We start from the raw sequence: 12166 nt of genomic DNA on the forward strand, positions 1-12166 counted from the left end.
AGACTTGGTGCTCTCTCAAGATGAGTCTGCCAGGGCATAAGAACATGAGAGCAGCCCTGCTGGATCAGGCCATTGGTCCAGCATCCTCTTCTCACATTGGCCAATGAGATTGCCTCTTGGGGAGCCCACAAACAGGACCTGAGTGCAGTAGCACTCTCCCCTCCTCCAAGCCATACTGCTTCTCTTGGTGGAGTATGTTCTGTGGCCATTATGGCTAGTAGCCACTGAGCCTCATCATCCATGAATTTGCATATTATTGTGGTTATTGACAACTGTAAGAAGCCACCTAGGCCTGCTAGTTTAATTTCTCTTGCTTGGTTATGGGGGAATCAAAAGGACAGACAGAACATGTAGTGATGAAGCCAGAAAATGGCAGGCTCCTTTTGGCAGCATTTCAGGTGCCAGAAAGGGGTATTTTTACATTTCCTGAAGCTTGGATCACTGAAAAGATAGCGTCTGAACAAAAATAACAGGGACCATTGCTTTTGGGAGGGATCATAATTCATTGGTGTGCCATACGCTTTGTATGCACAGTCTCAAGTTGAAACTCTATGGCACCTCCACCTGAAAAAGGATTGGGCCACAGAAAGCTGCTGCCAGCCAGAGTAGATTGATTGTGGAGTTGGAAGGGATCATGAGGATCATCTAGTCCAACCCCCTGCAATGCAGGAATCAAAACTGGGGTAGGTCAGAAATTCATTCTGACCTGGTAGAAGGCAGCTTTTGATTTCCTAACAACTCTCTCCATGAGGCAAAATACCTGCACACCTGCAAGGTCTGCCCCTTCTGAAGCTGGACTCCCAAGTCCCATCATCTCCAGCTGTTGACCATGGTCAAGATCACAGACCGTGTATGGAGCCAAAGTTTGACTGAGTGAGCCTTGTGTGCTGCCTCAGCCAGTCCAGTAGTCCCGATGTCTCTCCTGTCTCCTTGCAGTGGGAAGTGCCGTGTGCCAGCATGGTGTGACCGAATCCTCTGGAGAGGAGGCAGCGTGAATCAACTCAGCTACCGAAGCCACATGGAATTGAAAACGAGTGACCACAAGCCCGTCAGCTCCCTCTTCCTCATAGGGGTAACACCTGCCCTGGCCAGGGCTATCGTCTATTAAGGTTTTTTAGTAGCCTGCTAGGTGGCACCTCCTTAGATATGGGCAGGCCCTGACCACAGAGCTCCTCCTTGACAAATGCCTTCTGGTGCAAGGAGTGGGCAGGTCTTGGCTCTGCTAAATCTCTATGCTTCCATTCTCCACTGTTCTGAGTACACACTGCTCCTGCAGGCATGGCAGACCACATGGGCTGAACTGTACACCTTAACAGTTGGCTCCATTCATGCAATGCAGCTTCTGTGGTACTTGGCTTGGAGCATTTGGCTTCAACCCATTGGGTCTGGAAGTTACAGCTGCTGCCATCCCTGGGGAAGTTCTCAGAGTTACTTGCCTCTTTCAGGGCTGGGAACAGGGTGGTGCATCAGGCATTTCTGCTCTTAACACATACCCCCCCTTTTTTTTGAGTCCACAGCCCCAACAAGTGTGCTCTGTTTCCCCCCCACTCCCACCCTTATAGGTGAAGGTTGTGGATGACCGACGGTACCGGAAAGTGTTTGAGGATATTGTTCGGTTGATGGGACAGGATGGAGAACGAATTCCTGCCCTCACTGGAGCTCAGCAGGAGGGAGGTAAAGACGAATAAGATCCTCTCCAACCCCTTAAAGAGGGTTTGCTGCAAAAAGACCAGGGGAAAAAGAAGCCTGCTTTATATCATGCCAGGCCCTTGGCCCATCTAGCTCAGTCTTGTTTACACTGTCAGGGAGCAGTTCCCCAGGATTTCCGGGGGATCTCTCCCAGCCCTAGCTGGGGATAGAACCTGGGACCTTTGCATGCAAGGCAGATGCCCTTCCACTGAGCTGCAGCCTCTTCCTGTTCCTCGCAGGGTATTCAGTGTGCTGCCCTCCAGATGTTGGACTACAATTCCTATCATCCCCAGCCAACATGGCCTGTGGCGATGGGAAGTTGTAAGTGCAGCAATATCTGGAGAGCCCCAGGTGGACACTCTAGAACAAACGTAGCCACTGTGAGGTGGCATTTGGACCTGTTGCATGTGCAGTCCCTTAAATGAGAACCCGGGGCCAAGGACAAACTTCTCCCTGGAGCACGTTTCCTTGCCGTCTGCTGAAGGCAAGCACTCTCTTTCCTCCCCCCCCCCCCCCCATTTTGCTATGCAGTTTTCGTTTGAGAATGTGAAGTTCCGGCAGCTGCAGAAGGAGAAGTTCCAGATCACAAACAACGGGCAGGTCACCCTCCATTTCTCCTTCATCCCCAAACTCAATGACAGCCAGTATTGTAAGCCATGGCTTCGCGCTGAGCCCTACGAGGGATACTTGGAGCCCAGTGAGTCTCTCTCTGGAATCATAGAATTGTAGAGTTGGAAAGGGACCCCAAGGGACATCTAGGGAAGGCCTTCGTTTCCTTTTCATCCCCCCTTTTCTCGTCCTCTTCCCAGCCCTCCTCCATCAAACCTTGGGAGTTTTGTAGAGCAGGGGAGGCTTAACATTTGTGGGCTATATTGCCCCATGCTCAAGCCTCCAAGGGCCACACGTCAAAGCAGGTGAGCCCAAAGTGTGAAAGTGAGTGTGACCAGCTTTAAACACACACACGCACAAATGAATTGGAGCAAAGAAATGCTGGAGGGTCCCAAAAAACCTTTTGGCACCACAGGGAACTAGTGAGAGCAGTCCATCAGAAAATTACTTTTTAAAAAAATTGCGTATTTTTTACATTGTGGAGGCACTAAAATATCTTGGAGAACATATAGAACTAGCCAAACTTTTAAAAACTCGATGAAATGTAAACTAAAAAAGAAAGTTACATTGGGGGCACAAAAATCCTTTAGGAAACAAATAGATGCTTTCCCTTTTTATATTCTTTTGTTGGGATCACTTTCTCTTACCCCCCAGTACCCTGTCCCCATATTCTGTGCAGCTGCTGCTTTGGAGGAATAGAGAGGAAAGTGGGGTGGGGGGTGGGAATTGAGTAGCTTCTGTTCCTAATTCTTGAAGTTAAGGTTTCCCACATAAACCTGTGAGAACAGGATGCTGTACTAGATGGGCCATCGGCCTGATCCAGCAGGCTCATCTTGTGTCCTTCTGTTAAATTATTCACTATCTTAACATCTAATTTACAAACAAACAAACAAACAAACAAACAAACAACTCTGGCTGTTCCAAAGATTGTATGTATCTACCTGACCTCTTCCCATTTTAGATGAGACTCTGGACATTTCCCTGGATGTGTACGTCAGCAAGGACTCTGTGACGCTTCTCAATTCAGGGGAGGATAAGATTGAGGATATCCTTGTCCTTCACCTTGACCGTGGCAAGGACTATTTCCTCACCATCAGTGGGAGCTACCTACCAAGCTGCTTTGGGACCTCCTTGGAAGCCTTGTGCCGGATGAGGCAGCCGATTCGCGAAGTCCCCGTCACTAAACTTATTGATCTGGTAGGGAAAGGGGTTGATTTACCTGGCAGGTTCATTTGCTAAATATCTAACCTTCCCACTCTGCTTGCCTGCCTGAAAAACAGCTGCTCTTCCACTCAGAAATGTGTGTGGTGGGGGTCCTTCGCTTCATTCGTGTAGCTGGTCACTCGCTTCCTGTGTGCTGTTCATGTTTGCTGTTGACTGAGTCATCCCAAGTTCTTGTCCTCCCACCTGCCCTTTCGCACGGCCACTAAACCATGTGCATTTCCCTGCCATCTGCCCAGATACTGTTCAGCGAATGGGCTGTTTCTTTCTCTTCTTAGGGCCTGTGTCATTAACATACTTTGTTGTCTTTTTTCCACTTTTCTTTTGCTCATGCCTTCCTCCTCTGATCTCAGGGAGAAGACAACTTCCTAGAAAAGGTAACAGTTGGTTTGATATCTCTCTCGATGTTCTTGTAGCGGGCTCAAATCAGGTACAGGCAACTCCCCATTTACACGGGGGCTGCGTTCCGAGGTACCGTGCGTTTAAATGAAATCGCGTATATTGGGCATTGGAAAAGCCTGCAAAACACCCTCTAAACCTCCTGAAACCCCTTTTAAAAGCCTTTTAAAAACCAGCAGCGCTTGCCAGACTCCCTGCAAAACTCCTTGCTCAAACTCCAATTCTCCACAGGCCTCAAAGGTCAGTGCAAAGGCTCCTGGGAGGAAGTCTAGATGCTGTTTCCATGCCATGCTGCTGCCGCTTTTGTGCTCTTGGGGGGGGGGCATTTTTGCCCCTTCAAGTGCCACTTCCAGGTTTGCAGCAGAGTGCATGTGCCTCGAACGCACGTAAATGGAGTTGCCTGTACTGGAAGGCGCTTGTCAACAATCAGCAGGTGCTCCATGCAGTGGCAAACCAGGCGCTACCCCACCAACCTCACTTTCCTCTCGGGCAACCCTCACCTGCCTGCCTTGTTACTCAAATCCAGTCCAGGTGGTGGCTCTAGCTATCTGCTTCCTTCTCTTCCCTAGTCTCAGTGTGGCCCTTGTAGAACTCAGCAGAGGAGAACGGAGACAAAACCAGAATTTGCCATCACTGCTTGTAACTGATTTTGCTCTGCTTGACTCTGGGTCCACTTGCGATGGGCAGCATGGGAGGCAGAAAGCCCAGTCTCATTATGCAGACATCAGCCCCCTCTGGCCCAAGAGCCAGTTTTCTCCTTGTCTCTGTGCTGAGCAACTGCTGCACAGGCTATGCCACTCTTGCTTACTCTTACCACCTGAGCACTGGCATTTGGGAAGCAGTAGTGGCTGCTTTGGGGTGGCTCAGGGAAATGTCACTCCTCTTGAAATCAGATATACTATTATCATAGCCACTTTGGAGACAGTGGTGACTGCCAATTTGGACAGCTGTAGACATTTAGAATCATGGAGGATATGTTTATCAGTGGCTACCAGTCAGGGCTATTTATTGCCACTATTATCATAAACCACATGCTTTTGATTACCAGTTTCTGGGGAACATGATGGACAGAGTGTTATTGTCCCCGTGTCCCTATGGACTTCCCAAGGGCATGTGGTTGGCCACTGTGGGAACAAAATGCTGATCTAACCCAGCAAGGCTCCTGTGTTCTTCAGCATGTATCTGCTACTCTTACACTAAGACTCTGATACAGTATGTGTCATTCCCCACACTAATACACACACTCTCTCTCTAGAGACGGGGGCGGAGAGTATTGGTGGGGAGGATGAATTGGGTCCTAATCAACAGCTTCCCTGGGGATGAGAGGAAGTGGAGTTGGGATCAAATTCTTCATCCTTGCCAACTCCTTTTAGGGATGGGCTGCTTGCCATTGCTGTGCTCCTAAAGCTCTCTTGCTCCCCTCTCCTCTCTTTCTCTTTCTCTTTCTCTTGAACGTGGTAGCTTGAATTTTATTATTACGGTCACAGACCAGTTCTGGCTCACTTACAATATCAGGAAAATAATAAAACACAACAGGAATACATTGAATTGCAATTGGGTATAACAGAGACAATTCAGATATAGCAGCAGTTAAAAATATACATTAAATCTTGATCACTAAAATATTAACTGAAATTGTCATTTAAAACCTTAATCATTTTGGTAGTACAGCTTGTTCCCTAAGTTTTATGGCAGTCGTACAGAATTTGGCCACCCCTAGCGTGATCTCTAGATCCTTGCGGTAGCTTGAGATAAAACTAACCACCCTGAACATCTCTGGAAAGGAAGGAGGCAGGAGGTATTTTTCAGCAGCTGCTGTGTGCTGCATTGTCCATACAAAGTAGTGAGCTCAGGCTCCAGCTGTTGTTCAGTCTCCACCACTGCCTCTGCAACGTGCTCTAGATAAGGGGTGGTGAACATGTGAGCCCATCGTCTCATTATGCTGGCTGGGGCTGCAGCCCATCAACCTATGAAGGCCCATCCGTGTTCTGCTGCTGTTTTTGTTACTTATTTCCTGCCCTTCACCCTAAGGTCCCAGGAACAGGTTACAAAAATTAAAATAAAATGTTAGCCAAACCGCATGTCCACAGCTGCATATGTACTAAGCTTCTGGGTGAACTGCACATCCGGAGTGGGAAGATTACTAGCTGCATATTAATAGGCAGCAAAATGGAAGAGTAATAAAATCCCCTCTATACAAGATTGGATCCAAAAGTTGACAGAATATGCCGAATTAGATGGTTTATCAGAAAAAATAAAGAATAAATCAAAACAGGAGTTTGTTTCTAAATGGGAGGTTTTCAAAGAATATCTGAAAAATAAATATAGTAGTTTAAATTCTGTTGCAGCATTCGAGGAACTTCAGTGATAGTTGCTAGGTAGATAGAAGAAATTAGATTTATTGAGAATAAGTTTAATTATGAAAAAAAATGTGTATTGGCAATACGTAATATGAATTTGAAATATGGAATAGACGGGAAGTTGGGTCTTTAGTGTTAAGACCAATAGATGTTTTATTGTTTGCCAAGAAAATTATGTGTCTATGGTTATTTTTGTAATTTGTGTGTAATTTGGTATTTGTGTTTTTTGTGTTTTTTTCTTGTTGTATAAATAAATAATAATTAATAGGGGAAGGGGGAGCTTGGATTTGGGGTGTGAGAAATTTGTTTTTTGTTTTCCCACTTGAGATGCTTATTGTGGCTAGGGTCGGGTGATATGTCAATATATATATATTTTCAAATCGGCTTGAAGTCTATATAGTGATACTGGTTTCATAATTTCTGACCTGGCAATATATTGCAAATCATGATGCGTGTGCTATGCAAAAAACACCATGTGGGGGGAAACTGTGAAGCCAGATAATGCTTCTCTAGATTCCTGCAGCCCCTGTTAACTCTGCCGGCTCTGCTTTCCCCTGCCCTCCTGCAAGGGGCAGCAAATCACCAAGAGAGCAGGCGCCAGCAAAAATCACAATTCGGGGGAAACCATGAAGCCTGCAGGGGGCAGCAAATCACCAAGAGAGCAGGCGCCAGCAAAAATCACAATTCGGGGGAAACCGTGAAGCCTGCAGGGGGCAGCAAATCACCAAGAGAGCAGGCGCCAGCAAAAATCACAATTCGGGTGAAACCGTGAAGCCAGCCAATGCCTCTATCCTTATTCCAGACATCCTGATACATTGGTATATTGCAATGTTTAGCTAGTGATATATTACAATGTTGAAAGCCAGATATTGCCTAGCCCTAGTTGTGGCCTCAGAGGGCAAGACTTGTCCACCCAGCTGGAGCAAGGAAAGAATGCATACAGGCACACATTCTGTCAGTCTCTCATGCCAGTCTCGCTTGTCATTGGACCTCCAGGAGAAGCAGTTTCTGGATATAGTACCCCAGGATGGTGATGACTCCACTGAGCGGCCTTTGCACATACCCAAGGAGATATGGCTCTTGGTGGACCACCTCTTCAAGAATGCCTGCCACCAGGTGAGCTGAGGGGGACTGTACCAGGGTGTTGGCTGGAACCAGTACCAGTTTTGGGGTGTGCAGGTCCCAAACATCACAATTTATTTATATCTTAGCTGCCAACTCACTCTTACAAACTACTGCCGTGAGTATAGTGGCACCTTGGTGGAGCGGCAGCGGGTGGGACATCCAGCATACAGTATTCCTTAGAGCAACTCAGAAAAACCCAAGTGTTCACAACCACTGTCTGTCTATCCCTAGTAAAGCGGCCCTCTGAGACTCGCCACTAGAAGAAGCAGGGAATGATTTCACTCTCCCATTGCCCAAAATCATGAGAAGGGTAGTAGGAATGCTACTGTGGAAATCAGGCGGGATAAAATTCTCAGCCCTTGTGCAAGTTCTCTTGGTGATAGGAGAGCCAGTGTGGTGTAGTGGTTAAGAGCGGTAGTCTCGTAACCCCGGGAACCGGGTTCGTGTATCCGCTCCTCCACATGCAGCTGCTGGGTGACCTTGGGCTAGTCTTTGAAGGCTCTCAGCCCCAATTACCTCACAGAGTGTTTGTTGTGGGAGAGGAAGGGAAAGGAGAATGTTTGTCGCTTTGGGACTCCTTCGGGTAGTGATAAAGCTGGATATCAAATCCAAACTCTTCTTCTTCTCTCCATTGTTCCATTCCTTGACTTCACATTGTGCACCTCAGGGCTGGATTGTTCTTCATGCTATCCAGGATGTACCCCATCCTTTCCTAACGCATGTGTGATACTCTACTTCTGTCTGGCAGGAGGACCTCTTCCAGACCCCTGGCATGCAGGACGAGCTGCAGGAGATAATTGAGTGCCTGGACACCAGCATTCCCGAAACGATCCGTATCCTTGTTTAGCTCTTGGCTGGAGTGGACCTCACTTTTATATACAGTGGTACCTCGGGTTAAGTACTTAATTCGTTCCTGGAGGTCCGTTCTTAACCTGAAATTGTTCTTAACCTGAAGCACCACTTTAGCTAATGGGGCCTCCTGCTGCTGCCGCGCTGCTGGAGTACGATTTCTGTTCTCATCCTGAAGTTCTTAACGTGAAGCACTCTTTCTGGGTTAGCAAAGTCTGTTATCTGAAGCGTTTGTAACCCAAGGTACCGCTGTAAAAACAATCAAAATGGAATGCCCACAGTGAAGTCCAGTCATGCATCCAAACAGCTTCACAGCTTTAACCCCCATTTGAAAACATCAGCCTGGCTAGATAGAGCAGAGGTGGGGAATCTTGACAGGCCTGCAGGCCCCGCATCTAGCATCATACATGGTATCAGGTGTGGAGACAGGTAAAGACATGGCTGCAAAGGAGCTTCAAGGGGGCGTTCAATTGTTCTTTGGCAAGCAGGGTTTGTTGACCACACTTTTGAAGTTGACCACTATTATTTGCTGTTCGGATTGAAACCATGCCTGCAGATGGACATTTCCTCTGCAGATCAGCTTTGCAGGCAGCTTCGTCAAGAGGGGAGGTGTGGGAAAATTACAGTGGGATGGCTTAGTTGGTAGAGCGTGGCACTCTTAATCTCAGGGCTGTGCGCAAAAAGGGGGGGCTCTCAAGGTGGGCCCAGATGTATAAGGACAAAACTACTTGCTTTGGACCAGCCTAGGAAGGAGGCAGGGTGCAGGTAACAGGATAGAACCCTTTCCTTGACAGGCTGTCAATAGCTGGCAGTAACCACTCTGTGGCCGAAGCTCTGCTCATCTTCCTGGAGGCACTTCCAGAACCAGTCATTTGCTATGAACTGTATCAGCGCTGCCTTGAGTGCTCACATGACAGCCGCCTCTGTCGCCAGGTAGGCCCCAGAGCCCATCTCTTCCTGGCTGGTCTGCATTGTGTACAGAAGCATAGAATCAGAAGGGATTTCAAAGGTCATCTAGTCCAAATGCCGCAGCAAGTAACAGGGAATCCACTAAAGCATCCCTGAAAGCCAGTAAACCGGCACACTGGCAGGAGGGTTAGTCTGGTCTGGGAAGCCTTGTTAACTGCAGAGGCTGCTGAATGTTGACAGTGGATGCTCTTGGATTAACATGGTAGCACAGGGGTTGATGTCTCCTTTGATAACCATCCCTCTCGGTTGTGGGGGGGGGGGGCGGTGCGTGCACGTGTTGCCTTTTTGCTTTCTGACAAGGAGTTGTAACAATAACCCACCTGTTTCAGTGAACCTCGCTTGAATTTCCAACACAGGAAATGGCCATATACCACTGGGCCATCTGGCTCAGTATTGTCTAAATTGATAATAATAATAATAATAATAATAATAATAATAATAATAATAAATTGTATTTATACCCCGCCCTCCCCAGCCAAGGCTGGGCTCAGGGCGGCCAACCATCAATAATAAAAACGAGTTGAATGAATACAACTTAAAAACAAGATTAAAATACAACATTAAAACAATTAAAATGCAGCCTCTTCACAGGAGGAGAAAAGAAAAAGGGGGGAGGGAATCAAATTGACTCCAAGCCAAAGGCCAGGCAGAACAACTCTGTCTTACAGGCCCTGCGGAAAGAAATCAGATCCTGCAGGACCCTGGTCTCATGAGGCAGAGCGTTCCACCAGGCCGGAGCCAGAGTTGAAAAGGCCCTGGCTCTGGTTGAGGCTAATCTAACTTCCTTAGGGCCCGGGACCTCTAGGCAGTGGCTCTAAGTAGTGGCTCTCCAGGATTTCAGACAAGGGATGTTCCCTACCCTACCTGGAGATGCTGGGAGTGGAACCTGAGACTTTCTGCATGAAAAGCAGGTGGTTTACTGCAGAGCTATGGACCTTCCCCCAAGATATCTCAGTTGGTAGAGCATGAGACTTTTCATCTCAGCATCATGCGTTCGACCCCCACATTAGGCATTGCAGAGGGGGGTCGATTAGTTAACCCTCATGGTCCCTTCCGACTCTACAATTGTATTATTCCCCAAAGTTCCCATCAGAGTTCTAGTCCAGTTACCATTTAAAAAATTCCTTTTTTTTTTAATGCCAGGTCTAAACCTGCAAACATAAAAAGTACACTGTGCTAGTGATGCATGCCCCTCCTCCACCCAAAGCTCTGCATGGAAGCTCCAAGCTGACTTCCCCTGTCTTGCAGGTGATCTGCCAGTTGCCACGGTCGCACCGGAACGTCTTCCGCTACGTGATGGCCTTCCTGCGGGAGCTGCTGAAATACTCCGAGAGCAACAACGTCAGTGCCAATATGCTAGGTAAGGCCTGCCTGTCCTGGCTGGGAGCTGGTCTTCCTCCTGCTTCCGCCTCCTCTCACGCTAATGTTTTCGCTTCCCTGCAGCCACCCTCTTCGCCAGCCTCCTGCTACGGCCTCCGCCCAACGTTCTGTCGAAGCAGAGCCCACAGGAGCGCCAGCGTGCCATCAGCTTCCTCCTGGGCTTCCTGCTGGGGGCGGATGACTACTAAAGGTGCCAAGCGTTGGCTCCACGCCAGCAGCGAGGCAGCCTGGAGATGAAATGGGGAGGGAAGAGGCAAGGCCTAGCCTCTGTTCTCTGGTGCCACGGAGGTGAATCGATTTCCTGCCCTTCCCATTGTGCCATCGTGCCATGTGCCAGCTCCCTTCCCTGTGCTTCGCCCTTTCCACTTTTTCCTCTTGACTCCTGACACAGTTGAACACTTGGTTTTCCACATGGTTCCAGGGCATTGGCAGGTTAATGGTGCTTTGGGAGGGACCTTGTTGGAGGACAGTCATTCCCCTGCCCATCCTACCACCACTGCTGCTCTCAGTCCCTGTGCAGTATTCCACTCCCTCCCCTTCTGCTGCAGCTGAGCATGTGATACTTTTGGTGGGTACAAGGCATAAGGATTCGTAGCCTGTCCTGGAGTTGCAGGGCATCTTTCTCTGTCCTCGTCCCCCCAGCGTTGATGCTGGTCAAGAAGCGGCAGGGCACCCACTGTGGCCCACATACTACTTAGCCTGCTCTGTGTAGTTCAGATATCTGTCCCCATTCTGCCAAGTAGAGTGTGTGACGCATATTCATAGTCCTACCAGTCATCCCCGTCCCCCAGTTCTAGGGTGTTAATTCTTCATGAAACACTAAGCACTGCCTAAAGGGATCAGGGAGGAGGAGAGGGCGCAGGCTGGGCAGCAGGAGGGGAGCTGAGGCAGTGGGTACAGCTGGGTTGGGTTGGGCTCCCCACCTGACCTAAGTTCTGCAACTTTGTCTTTTTGGTTTTCTGTCCTGGATACCTGTACTTCGTGCACTCTCTCTCTTTTTTAAATTGTATAATTTATTGGAAAACTGTTGTTTCAAAATAAAATATCCATTGTGCAAAGATTGTTCTGGTGTTTGGAGGGGAGCTACACTTGCCTTTGCTGGTTTCTCCACTGCTCTGAAGCTCAGCCAGACCTTCCAAATGTAGCCTTCCTGGGCTCTTGCAGCACACATGAGAGAGAGGCTGTGGGAAGGGGGCGCTGCATGGGGCATCAGGACGTGCAGATACCATAGAATCTGATTTAGCTTGAGAACAACCTTTTAACAAACAAACAAACAAAACATATATATATATATATAATATAATATAAAGACGACTCTGCTTGCAGCTTGCAAGTTTCAGCCCACCAGCAGCAGCAGCTGGCTTCGACTTATTGCATAGACTCTTGAGGGGAGGTCTGCCCTCCCCTCTCCCCATTAACCTTTGTCTCCAGGGCTCAGTGGTAGAAGGGAGAGCAGAGGAAGGAAAAGAACTGGGCTTGGCTTAATTAGGGGGGTTATGAGAGCATATGTGCACCTGGTGCCAAGGGATAAGGCTGCAGAACTGAGCAGAGCACATTTAAGAGCA

The 12166-nt window shown here is 48.3% G+C and overlaps 1 protein-coding gene across 1 annotated transcript in view; it reads left to right on the forward strand.

The window, feature by feature from the left end:
- Nucleotides 1-11659, forward strand: part of OCRL (OCRL inositol polyphosphate-5-phosphatase) — a 27122-nt gene extending 15463 nt beyond the window's left edge. Inside the window, 10 exon segments of the mRNA XM_080990249.1 lie at nucleotides 937-1072; nucleotides 1563-1622; nucleotides 1624-1674; nucleotides 2221-2386; nucleotides 3260-3495; nucleotides 7275-7394; nucleotides 8152-8236; nucleotides 9058-9185; nucleotides 10470-10581; nucleotides 10665-11659. Of these exon segments, the coding sequence (XP_080846375.1) occupies nucleotides 937-1072; nucleotides 1563-1622; nucleotides 1624-1674; nucleotides 2221-2386; nucleotides 3260-3495; nucleotides 7275-7394; nucleotides 8152-8236; nucleotides 9058-9185; nucleotides 10470-10581; nucleotides 10665-10789 (1219 nt within the window). The 3' untranslated portion in view covers nucleotides 10790-11659.
- The last annotated feature ends 507 nt before the right edge of the window (nucleotides 11660-12166 follow it).

Source organism: Podarcis pityusensis (genome assembly GCF_964106645.2).
Source record: "Podarcis pityusensis genome assembly, chromosome: Z".
Classification (NCBI taxonomy): Eukaryota; Metazoa; Chordata; class Lepidosauria; order Squamata; family Lacertidae; genus Podarcis; species Podarcis pityusensis.